This window comes from Antrostomus carolinensis, unplaced genomic scaffold, assembly GCF_000700745.2.
Source record: "Antrostomus carolinensis isolate BGI_N321 unplaced genomic scaffold, ASM70074v2 scaffold11249, whole genome shotgun sequence".
In the NCBI taxonomy this organism is placed as follows: Eukaryota; Metazoa; Chordata; class Aves; order Caprimulgiformes; family Caprimulgidae; genus Antrostomus; species Antrostomus carolinensis.
In genome coordinates, this window is record NW_010339250.1 from 1 (window position 1) to 13,343 (window position 13,343).

A 13,343-nucleotide genomic window follows, 5' to 3' on the forward strand; every position below is an offset into this window, starting at 1 on the left:
CGTGAGCCCCTGGGCACTGGGCCCCGGCCTCCGCCCTCCCTGGGGAGACCTTGTCAGACCAGACACCTTCGGCATCTACTCAAGGTCCGAATTTCTGCTCGTGCAGCACCACGGAGCCCTGATAATAATGACGAACTGCAGTGAGCCCATGAACATAAGTTAGAAATAGCAGAAATCTGTAAGTGCCCGGTGAAACGTGCTGGCACTGCTTGTACAGAAGGGACGCTCTGTTTTCCCTGGAACCAGGGAGATTTCCCACCATCAAGGAGGTGATGTGATGTGATGTGATGTGATGTGATGTGATGTGATGTGATGTGATGTGATGTGATGTTCTGGGGATTTTTGGTAGTGACCATAGGTGAAGAAATACCACAGCTGTAGTTTATAAGATGAAGCTTGACATATAGGACCTACCTGCTGTAGTTGTCTCTCATAGCAGGTCAGTGGACTAAAAGATGATCTCCTGCCAATTCTCTGTTCTTAAGTCAGTATTAAAATTGCCTATTCTCTGAAAAAGAGCTACTAAAATATAAAAAGATGTAAGCTCGAATGTCAGTTGCTCATATTTGCTTAAGTGTTGTCTAGTTACTACTGAAAATACATAGATATTTAAATCACCCAGATGAGCTTGAAACTGAACAAAGTATGCCTACCAAGAAAAACGTCATGATCATCCTGACTTCCTTAGGTATCATGCTTTTAATTTGCTTTGGACAGCTCCTCAAAATTAACAGAGTATGTATAATTAAGGGGGTCTTGCATCCATTTCATCAGTTACCACAATGAAGTCTTGTGTTTTTATTGTATCTGGTTTAGGAGTATTTTATTGATCAGCTGAGGTCAGATGGAGTTGTTCATCTTCCTCGGCGTGTTACCAATGAAATTACAAACAATACTCGATATGAATTTTACACGCAAGGAGGAGTCATCTTTGCAACAAGTCGAATCCTTGTGGTAGATTTCCTTACTGACAGAATTCCTGCAAACCTCATTACCGGTAAGAGTTTAATGAAATAAAGGTAAGATTGTTCTGTTTGAAAATACATAAAGCTTAATTCTGTATTAAGAGTTCTACTCACCGGTATTGAGGTTGAAGAAATACTCCTTTTTTCCACAAAGACTGAGGTAAAAGGAGCAAATATGTGGTTCTTTCATTTTTTTCTAATGGTTTTCTTTTCTACAAACTTGTTTGTCTTATTTAATCATAAAATTGGAAAACATTTGCATCATTTTTAGATACTGGATTATGCATTTGCGTGGCTTTCTGATATCAATAAGTGGCTGGAAAGCCAGTCAGCAGTTAAACTATGCCATTGACATAAGAATCATAAAATGCAGACTGGCTTTCAAAGAATAATTGATTGCCCTTGGGGAAATAGTGTCCTGTGGTCTAAAGAACACTGGCCTATGACTGAAACTGATTTTAGATGTCATGTTTTATCAGCTGTGCACACTACCTATTTTTTTGCATTAACAAATTACTCCAGATTACTTTTCCCATCAAAAAATAGCAATACCTTACTAATCTTTGGCTTGACACACCTTGGACACAATCTAAATAGCAGTGTTACGAAGTGATGCTGTTACGCTCTTTGTAAAGATTTTGGAAATAGCTTGGGATCGTTTTTGTTGTTCTGCAGAAGTTACACAGGAAAGATGTTACTGTTCTCTTTTTCTCTAACGCTCTGTTCCCTTCTCCCCCAGCCACCGTTCTTTTTATGTTCTTGTCTAAGCTGGAAACCCTGTCACAGCCTGTAGAGCTAGTAAAATAGATATATAAGAGCCAGGAATATAAGAATATTTTACTGTTATCTAAATGTTAACATCTTAATGGCTAAACACAACTGAATATTGAATGTTTAGAAGAATGTAAGTTTCTGCTTCAGAATCCATATCCCCTTCCTTTTAGTCAATATATGACAATCTCGAATCTGTAAAACATTTTGAACAGGTTTATGCTACAGCCAAAGGATGCCAGATTTGTCAATTCTGATATTTCTAGGTTAAAAAAAAAAAGTGAGCACATTTTCTGGGCAACCTACTTTGATTTCTCTTCTTCTCCTTGACTCCTTCCTCTGCCCTACCAAAGAAGAAGAAAAAAATAAGAAAGAAAGAAAACACACCTTACACAAACACACCTTACCCAGCTTTGGACTTTGTCAGTATGAAAAGAAAAACTACACTAAAGATTTAAAAAATGGGCCTGTCCCAGAATGACACCGTTGTTCTAGTTTCTGCATTGCCACTAGAGGTCAGTGTGACAGCAGCTTTGACAGACTGGCGCCTTCATTTAACACTCGGGTAACACCTGGAAACATACTATCTGTGTGTGAAATTCTGACAAAAACATAAAAAACTTTATAATAGTGTTTCTTGACGAGCTAACATAGCTAAAAATCAGTAAAGTGTTTCTAGGTGTTATAAATGTTGTTCATAAAGTCAGTGTAGAATCACATGTGAATTAACATCTCATGAACTCATAAATTCAGCTCAGTGTAGATAAGGAATTATCACTGCAGTAAGGAAGAATTATTCCTGGTGGTTTTGGCCAAATAGAAATGATGTACTTAGTAGCATAATAAAACCAATGCAAGTTGGGGCAGTAAACAGTAGCAAGTTGTTTCCACCGAGGCTTACACAGCAATATGAACTCACTTCACAAGCAGAGTGTTATGTTTTGCATTCACTTTTACTCCTTTTAAAAGGGCTCAAGTTCAAGTTTTACCTTAGGAGTAAAGAATTTTCTAAGCTATAGTAAGTCCTGCCTCTCCAGCATAAGCTTTTTTTTAGCTAAAGCTGCATCATTAACCCAGTTCTGCTGTTTGGGGATTCCATGGTGCTGAAACTGAGGAATCGCTTGGTTTGAACCCCAGAAAGTTTGTTCAGCCATCACTTTAGAAAATTTAAATTCCTATTTTACTGCATTGAAGGCAAAAAAATGTTAAAAGAATTACAGATTTGAAGGGAAAAAACCTATAAAAAATTGAATCTTTCTTTACTTTTTTGTAACTTGGAAACCTTTTATTTTGCCAGGCATTTTGGTATACAAAGCACACAGAATCATTGAGTCCTGTCAGGAAGCATTTATCTTGCGACTTTATCGGCAGAAGAACAAGCAAGGCTTCATTAAAGCTTTTACAGATAATGCAGTTGCATTTAACACTGGCTTTTGCCATGTGGAAAGAGTAAGAGTGATGAGAAATCTTTTTGTCAGGAAACTTTATCTGTGGCCAAGGTAAGGCACCTCTTTACTTCATAGGAGAGTTAAACTTAAAAAATAAAAGATGAAGGATGTTACAATGGGTTCCTAAGAAAATGAGGTGTATGCAGCCACACCGCTAATCTGTGTTCCTTCTTGTATTCCCACAACAAATTTAATTCAATTTTTAACAGAAGAATTGGTCTTAAAGATGCTAAATTTCTGGAAGTATTTTTGAAAACAGACCCAGATTAAATCTGTAAGGGGCTGAACCTTATGGTATAGCTGTCCTTTTAGCCAATAAAGTCACAGCAGAAAGTGACATTCTTAATAGTTTAAGAAAAACTCCACTTACTAAACAGATTATTTAAGCCATGAAGTAACAGGAATACAGCCTCCCAGGTCTGCCATTCCTTGAGGTATTTGTTTCCAACTGTGATGAAACTCCATGGATCTTTCTACATGTCTGGTTTCCTTAATCATCTTTGACATGTATGTTGTGCATGAAGAATATTTCTGGGTGACTGATAGAAACCAAACTGCCATAGAAACCAAGCTGTGGGGGTGCAGCATGCAGTAAGGGAAACGCCTGCTGAGTTTCAGAGGTCAGCAGACAGTGTTCTCTCAGCCTCCTTCTGTTAGTAAAGATCAGCCGGATTGTAAGGGCAGTGTTCTAACAAGGACTTGCTCTTATAATCAGAAGCTGGGAACGCCACAGAATCTGCTAGTGGATCCTTGTGATTCCAAAGGATTTATGAACCCATTCCATTTCTCCCTTACGAGATTTTTTTGGTTTTACTTTAATATTTGCCATGTTTAGTAATGATGTAGAATCTAGTAATTTTCCATGGATCATTCACCAGCACTACAGGCTCGCGTGACTAGAACGATTCCAGTTATAATTATGGAATAGATGGTTTTCTGAAGCTGTTCAGAAGATTGCAGTCTTCACATCAGTAGAAACTGATCTATTTTGCAATTAACTTGTTTATGTTTAAAACAATTGTAATTGTAGTTTATGCAAACTTTTGAATAACTGTAGGTCAAACAAACCATCCATGTAAATCTTAATAAGCTATTTTCTTCTTAGATTTCATATAGCAGTGAACTCATTTTTAGAGAAGCATAAACCTGAAGTGGTGGAAATACACGTGTCAATGACCCCTGCTATGCTTGCTATCCAGACTTCAGTACTGGACATTCTGAACGCATGTCTGAGAGAACTCAAACGTTATAATCCAGCTCTTGAAGTAGAAGATCTGTCTTTAGAAAATGCTATTGATAAACCTTTTGACAAGGTAACCATTTTGATTGTCCTGCTGTGTCTAACTAAAGGGATGTAGATCTTCAAACAGTCTGCCATGCAAACAAAAACATTATTTGTAAAATAAATAACCAGCAGCAACTGAGTATTCTCCTGTGACATGTTTATTACTGGTACAAGGAGAGAATCTGTGTTAATCCATAATGGTGACGTTACAGTTGCCAGTAGGGTTTTTGGTGTATTGGTATTGTTGTTCTTCCATCATTTCCAAAGTCCCTACAGTAAGAACATCCTGATTCACGGTTGGAATATAATGATAATGATAAAGATAGCTGCAATTTCAGCTCAAAATACTTTAGAGATAAGTATGCAGTTATTTCTACCACCACCCCCCCACCACCTTTTTTTTTTTCCTCTTGAATTTCCTCCTTGTATTTTTTATTTTCTCTGTTAGGAGAAGCACTGTATATAATACATACTATGCACATGCATCCATCTGTTGTATCTTTGAATCATTATACATGTCATTAATTGTGTGTGCATTGTTATTTTTGGCAGATCTGCAATGTTTGGCAGTTTCTGTAGGGTAAAATCATAAACTTCAGCCATCGTAGTGAAACATGGTTATTTGTTACCTGTGACTGAATCTTGATGTGAAGCCTTCTGTACTTTAAATATTCAGAGGTTTTTTCCTTATGCTCTGTAGGTTGCATATCCGCGTGGTAGTCATTTTGAAAATTAAATGATGTTATAATGTTTTTTACTTTATCTAAGTGAAGAATATTAGATACTAAAGGCACAAGCCAGAACCAGTAAAATAAGGGTTTGGTTTTTTAATTTTACCAGTATCTTATTACTATATGGAAAAGAAAATATGTACTGAAAGCATTAAATTATATACATCTGCTAATAGTTGAAAAGCTTTACATAAAGGCATCTAAATTATGTTAACTTTGATTAATGACTAAATAATTACTTACCAAAACAAATACCTCACCATCACATCTTTAATTGGATATCTTTAATAACTTTGGGAAACTAGTGGCATACCCTGTAAAGGAAAAAAAACCTGCATTCTTATCTTGGTTAGTGTACCATATATTTGACATCCTGAACTTTCCAATTTATATTTCTAGACAATACGTCACTATTTAGATCCTCTCTGGCATCAACTTGGAGCCAAGACAAAATCTTTGGTCCAGGATTTGAAGATACTACGTACTTTGCTACTGTATCTAACGCAGTATGATTGTGTCACTTTCCTTAATCTCCTGGAGTCACTGAAAGCAAGTGCAAAAGCTTTTGGTGAGAATTCAGGTAAACACTGAATAACCATACAAGTCAATGCGTGAAACAGTGAAATGTTGAAATTTTTAATTAACATTCCCAAACATAAGAAGGTATCTAATTAGGTTTTATATAACCAGCCATAAGGACGTAGGTTTTTATTGACAGATAATGCTTTCATCTTCCCACTTAACTGCTGTTACTTAACAGTGTGAGATTTGCATCACATTTCTGTCTTTTATTAAGCTAGTAATTACACAGCAAGCAGGTAGCACAGGTATTCCAGATGAGAGATTTGGAGCTTTTACTGAAAAGGGTTGAAACGCATACACAACTGTAAATGTCAAACTGCTATTGCTTTCTTTTCCCCTTTAGGTTGGCTGTTTCTTGACTCCAGTACTTCAATGTTTGTAAATGCTCGAGCTAGAGTTTATCGCATTGCAGAGGAGAAACTGAATCAGAAAGGCAAAGTCTCTGAAAAAAGTGATGTAAAGAAGGAAAATGGTACTGATGATTCCTTATTTTACGTTTGAGAGTGTCACATGATTTCAAATGCTCTGCAAGAGTTTCAGAATTGAAGAATGAGTGAATATTCTTTTTGCTTAACTCAAGCACTTGTCCCCACTTATAAATGTTTCTGTAAGAGTTCTGTCCAACCCATTAGCATAACAAGTTGCATATGTAGGCTGTTGAATATCGTATTTGCCAACAACCATCATGCTATTGTCATCCAACCACTAATTTAAAGTGAAGAATATTTTGGCTGTAAGAGCTGCTATGTTCAATCTTACTTTGTTTCAGAACTGAAAAGGGAGTTGGTTCTAGAAGGTAACCCAAAATGGGAAGCTTTGAGAGAAGTACTGAAAGAGATTGAAAATGAGAATAAGAACAGTGAAGACCTTGGTGGTCCAGGTGAGAGAATAATACTAAATGCTGTAAGTTTTCACAGTACAGCTAGTTTTTACTTCAACTTGACTTTTGAGAGAAGGACCCTAACTCTTTACTGTAGTTTTATTAAAGGGCTAGTTTTACATTTAATAATTTGTGGACTTTTAAGGCAAGGAGTATATGTATATAGGTATATAAACTACATCCAACTAAGTAGTTTTACAAAAACTTTTATTTAGTTCTTGCTCTAAAAGACAAATGCTGTTGGTTACTATGCAATACTGTTTAGGAAAGAACCTGTATTTTTATGAAAAAATTGTTTTAACTTACATTTCAATATTGTAATGATACCTCAGTCTGAAAACCAATGAAACTAATAACATGGAAATTTGTAATAATTAAGGTACCATTCACTCATTTTTCAAATTCAGGTTAAAAAAAATAGGGGTTCTCTCTTATGCCCTTTCCATCTCACACATACCTCTCAGGCACCTGAAAATTTGCTTCTCTAGGAGATGCACCTAAATGAGGTAGAGAGTAGAAGGCAAATGTGTTTCTATCTGCTTTGCTGCCTTCCCTATTTCAGGGTTTTTCATTCCCTTAAATTTCACCAAGTTTTATTTTAGGAAATAGTAAGGGTAAAAAAGTGCTTTTTTCTCCCACCCACAGTGTTCTGACTCTGGATAAGAACTGGATCTCTCATCTCATGCTGTAGGAGTTTATCTGAGTCAGCTTATGGAGAATTGTTATTCAAGGCCCAGAAATGTCAATAATACTGTGTGAAGTGTACATTTTTTAGACTCTTTAACACAGCTGACAAAGGCTGAAAATGAGAAAGGTCTAAATTTAAGTTCTCTCTTATTCCACATTTTAAAAAAAAAGTACTTATCCGAATATGTTTCAATACATGCTACATCTGCCTCGTTTCAGATGGTCAGAACGAAAACCGCACTAATTTAGGGGTGTAAGAATAAGAAATGCTGAACTTCCATTAACCTTCTCTAATCTTGTTTGGTACAAAAAAATAATGTAATTTAGACTCCCTGAAAGTCCAGAGCAACTGTGACATCCAAATGTAAAGGCATTTGGCAGGGATGTTTCTAGGATCACTAGAAACAATTTGCTCAAGAGATGTCTTGCAGCTGGATAAGAAGTACAGCATAACAGATTATAAACATGATATTGTTTCTTGACTGCAGGGCAAGTGCTTATTTGTGCCAGTGATGACCGAGCTTGTGCACAGCTCAGGGAGTATATTATTGCTGGAGCAGAAGCTTTTTTAACAAGACTGTACAACAAAACCTTTGGAAAGGATGAGAAAGCTACAGAAGCGTGGATTAAGGACAGAAAAGCCGTCAAGTCCAAAGGAAATGCCAGACCAGACACAGGGCCTCAAGCCAAAAAAGCCAAACTCATGGCTTCTTCAAAACAAAATAAACACAAGAAACAGCAAGACCGGACTATAATCCAAATGATAGGAAAAACTGAGGAGGAGAAGAAAGAGGAGTTAGAGGTGGAAGATAACAAAGAATTAAGCAGTAGCCAAGGAAGCAGTATTGAAGAGACCATTCCTGAAGATTTCCACCTGGACTTACCCTCAGATTGTTACTATGGTGTTTTCAAGAACCCGCTCACCATTATTCATCCGTTGCAGGGTTGCGGTGATCCCTATGCTCTCACTCGGGTACTGCATGAGGTAGAACCAAGATATGTTGTATTATATGATGCAGAGCTAACTTTTGTTCGGCAGCTGGAAATCTACAAAGCAAGCAGGCCTGGGAAGCCATTGAGGCAAGTGGATTTGGTCAGGGTAATTTTAGTCTTAAAAGAAAAAATAAAAAGTGTACTTTTGGCAATCAAGTCAGAACATGCATCTAGTGATTTTCTTTAGCTACCTTTTAATTCCTTTTTAGCCCTCTTCTTAATTTTAAACAAAAGTATAATGTCTGATATAACCAAAAGATAATTTTTACTTCCCATCAGGTATTTAGTCCTTTAGCAACAGAAACATACCTGTTAAAAAAAAAAAAAAGGTTCATTCCATCTTCTACAAGACTCTGCTTAGATGATCTTAGTGGAAACAGATCAATTTTCAGGTCCTGTAGTCTCATTTTAAACCATTTCTATAGGTACAGTTTTTACACAGTAAGCTTAATTTTGGATTTAATTAATTTTCACATTTCCTGATGTCTGGTCGTGCAGAAGACCACTAATTCAGAAACTGTAATGGAAAAACAAGTAAAGGAAAACACAATAAAGAAAATGAGAAGCCTCTGCATGTATACTTGGTTCTGGAGTTAGCTGACCGAAAGATTTTCGCATTGTGTATATATATTTGATACACTTTTAAATTGCAAAACTCACTTTTATGAACAGATGTTACAGACTAATTAAAAATATAGAAAACTTAAAACTGCATTATCTTTCATTTATATGGCTGCCTGATACAGCAATTCTTGAATACAGTAAACTGTACCTCTCCCTCTCTGAAAATAACTTACGGCAGTTTCTTAAGTCTTATTTACTATAGTTGAAACACAATTTATTGGCATATGAAATTATTGATATATAATGCTTTATACTTTAACCACCTCATGAAAATTATTTACATAAATTTAACAGTGCAGTTGTAATTTTCCAGTCAAAGATTTGTATATATGCAACATAACTGAAAATGGAAGTCAGTTTGGCAGTGTTTAGTGTGTCTGTACCTGGTATCCAGGTAGGGACTCTCTAGTGTAGGTATCAATGACAGAACTCACTAAATATATTGCATGAGGATAATTACTGGGTAATTTGTACAATTTAATTGCCTAATCAGCCTGTGTTGTATCTACCTCCAGCATCACATTCCCACACTTCAGAGCAGGAAAAATCGGAGGCAGTCATGCAAGTGGGGGTTAGGAGATGCACCTCATGAAAAAAGTAATAGGAATAAAATTCTATCAGTCTGTCAAAATGTACTTCAATTAAAATATACTGTAAAAAAATTACTGTGCTGAAAAGATATAGGCAATTAATTCCTTAAGGTAATTATTAATTCTTATGTGTTCCATATAAATCCCTATTTGCAGAATAAAACTTCATTTGTCAGTGTGTTTATCTCTGCAAGATAAATGACAGCTTGTTCTTTGTAGAACCTATGATTTCCTTGTACAAATATATAATTTTAAAATCTTAGATGGTGTTTTTCCCTAACCCAGGATGACTGCAGATTTTTTAGTTTGTTATATATATTCTACTGGGAAGATTTTAAAAACAGTAAGAAAGTACCTTCTCCACTACACTTGCTCTGTGTCTTTACTGAGTGGCTGACTGAAATCAGTCTGAATCCCAGAACTGCAGTAAGTGTTTCTGCTAATGGGAAAAGAGGTAACACTGGATATAAGAATTTGTGTTGCTGATTTTGGAATATCTTTACAGAAGATATCTTCACAAGAAAAGAGTGTTTTTTCACTTCCCATTTTTAAGTCAAATACTAATTTGTCAGGCTACTAATCTTAAATGTTGGTTGTGGGTGTTTTTAATTTAATATGAAGTTTTGTGATCCTTTTCCTTTTTTGTTTTCTCTTTTTTTTCCCTCTTCTTCAAACCTCCAGGGTTTATTTCCTCATATATGGGGGCTCAACAGAAGAACAGCGCTATCTCACAGCTCTCAGAAAAGAGAAGGAGGCCTTTGAAAAACTCATTCGGTAAGAAAACTCGTTTACTGCCATTATTAATGTTTCATGTAATTCCCCTATATGCTTACCTTCTAAACAGAGTGAAGTTCTTAACTGTGCAAAGGCTTTAAATAAACTTTTAACTCGGTTGCTTTTCAGATGTTAAGCGAACTCTCCCATTGAGAATCAACGAAAAATCAAAACCTTCCTTTTCAAAGCACCTGATTTATCAAGTTTTTTAAACATTAAATTACAAAGGTTAAACAGCACCACTTTTATTTTCCCTAATTGTCTATGAATTTCATTTCTGTAAACGTATTTTTTGTCTGCAGGTAACATTTATTGTAAGACATTTCTAAGGCTTTTATGACTTAAGTCGTTTTGGGGAGCAACACAATTATTTTCTTAGACTGTACGAGACTGTTTTTACTGACAGTGTCTTCTCACCAGCTTATACTGCTATTACTAGTCATTAGTTCTTTTGTGTCATGTGCCCTGTTAAGTTCTAAAAATAAAAAAAAGATAGATGGTAAAAGTGCTAACAATTGACAATAAAAATACAGCATCTAGCCCGACAATCTGGAAAACCTAGGAAATAGCATTTTTTTATCAGGCTCACAATTAATATTAAACCATACGTAATTTTACATCTGGCTGAAGGGTATTAAAGTATTTTGATGTATTTTTCTCATATAATTGCAATTTTTAGTGTTTCTTTGTTTGTGGTTCCTTAGAGAGAAGGCCAGCATGGTTATTCCTGAAGAAAGAGAAGGAAGAGATGAAACAAACTTAGACCTAATAAGAGATGCTAAACCTGCCTCTGTTTCCACTGACACACGCAAAGCAGGTGAGCAGTTCCTGAAGCCAGGCTTGCAGCTCTGAGCTGTGGAAAAGACCTTTCACTGCTGCATTTAAATCCCTGCCCAAGCGTCTGGGTCGTAGACACATTGCACATTGACTCTGCAGTCTTGATGGTAAAGAATCATTACTTCCCTTACTCCATCTGCCTGTGCAATGACAATGAGTTATGTTTTTCTTTGAAAAGAAAATCCAAATTAATGAAGTATTTTACCATTAAGTCAGATACTATTTGGGTTGTTTCTAGGCAGCTTGTTGGTTGTGAGACTGTCTAGTATTGCTTGTAGGGAGATGGAGAGAAATTCAAACATTAAAACTGAAGTCTACAGATAGTCAAAGGCAGCGTTGTCCTTGAGCTAGTAAATGTTGGGGACTTCTTTTGATCTTGGCAAAACAGATTGCCTGGGTAAACAACTGCAGAGTGTGTTGTTTGTCTTTGCAATAAAGCATCTTTTTTCTTTTGTTGCAGTTCTAACCACATTTTTGTTCCTTTCCTCTGACATGTGTACTCTGTCTTCATCTTTACAGCTCTGTCCCTGTTTGCTGTTATTTTTGTAATCCTGCTCTCCTTTACTATGGGCTCTCTAATCTTTTCTATTATTTCTTTTGTGGCCTTGATTTTGCAGTCTCTTCATGTGTCCTACAGATCTATAGAGGCTAAAGTACAACTCCTACAATAAAATGCAGTATTTCTGTGGGAAACAGCTGGAAATAAAAAGGATCAGCTTTGTTATCTTGTTTTGCGGGCAACTTGTTAAAGATTTTCCTGATGCATTTAAGTAATTATCATCTACAGTTTAACATATTTCATTGTCACATATACCAAGCTTATAGCAGGTAGCATGATAGTTCTATTAAATTGCAGAGCATGCTCCTTCAACTACAGTATGTAATTTGGCAACTGATTTTTCTCTATTACAGTGAAAAATTAAATAAATTCCAGATTTATTATACTGATGAATTTGAGGTAAAATTACAGAAGTGTTGACAGCACACAGGAAAACCGGAATCAAAGGTTATTAAATATTAGTTAAGCTAAACTGTATTTATTTTGCTTCCTAGGTGGACAGGAACAGAAGAATGTTCAGCAAACTATAATAGTGGATATGCGAGAATTTCGTAGTGAGCTTCCGTCACTGATTCATCGTCGTGGTATTGACATTGAGCCTGTTACTTTGGAAGTTGGAGATTATATTTTAACTCCTGATATTTGTGTAGAGCGGAAAAGTATCAGTGATCTGATAGGTTCCCTAAATAATGGGAGACTCTATGCGCAATGCATTTCTATGTGCCGTTACTATAAGCGACCAATTCTCCTGATTGAATTTGATCCTAACAAATCTTTCTCCTTGATTCCACGAGGATCTCTAAATCAGGAAATTTCCAGTAGTGATGTTACTTCTAAACTAACCCTTCTTACGCTCCATTTCCCAAAGTTACGTATCCTGTGGTGTCCCTCTCCTCACGCTACTGCTGAACTGTTTGAAGAGTTAAAGCAAAACCATCCCCAACCTGACGCAGAAACAGCAATGGCTGTCACAGCAGATTCTGAAATTCTTCCCGAGTCAGACAAGTACAACCCTGGACCTCAGGACTTTCTATTAAAAATGCCAGGTATTAATGCAAAAAACTGCCGTGCCTTAATGACCCACGTTAAAAGCATTGCAGAGCTAGTGACACTGTCAAAAGATGAACTCTCCAAAATTTTGGGTAATGCTGCCAATGCCACGCAACTCTTTGACTTTATTCACCTGACCTACGGAGAGGCAGTGTCTAAAGGAAAAATCAAAAGATGACTAATGAGATTGTCCAGCATGGGGCATAGAGAAGATTTTCTTGTGCAGTACTTTGGCAAAGGACATGAAATATTTTAATAAAGGCCCTCTAAGATAATCAGCTGTTTCTTGCTAATGCTGTTCCATCGGTTTTAACATTTGAGTTAATTATTACTGAAGGTAAATCTCAAGGAGAATAAAAAATGTTTTTAATATAGAAATACAAATTATTTTTATTCTTTCCACAGCACTTTAACCAATTCTGTATCACTGAATGAACTAAATTAAGTTCTTTGTCTAGTTGTTAAGAATTAAGTGCTAAGACTAATTGATAAAGGTGTTTTTTGAAAGTTATGATGTCTTGTTAAAGCTAAAAAGGTACTGTGTTTTGATTAGTATATGTGACCTAC

The 13,343-nt window shown here is 36.1% G+C and overlaps 1 protein-coding gene across 1 annotated transcript; it reads left to right on the top strand.

The window, feature by feature from the left end:
- Window positions 1–816: 816 nt before the first annotated feature.
- On the top strand, window positions 817–12,954 carry ERCC4 (ERCC excision repair 4, endonuclease catalytic subunit; the record flags this gene model as incomplete). The annotated part of the gene is made up of 10 exons (XM_010175775.1): window positions 817–997; window positions 3,034–3,235; window positions 4,290–4,497; window positions 5,600–5,780; window positions 6,126–6,254; window positions 6,552–6,662; window positions 7,838–8,429; window positions 10,238–10,330; window positions 11,035–11,147; window positions 12,221–12,954. Coding segments are annotated over 10 exons (2,544 nt in total), but the record flags the coding sequence as incomplete, so codon positions are not given.
- Window positions 12,955–13,343: the final 389 nt, after the last annotated feature.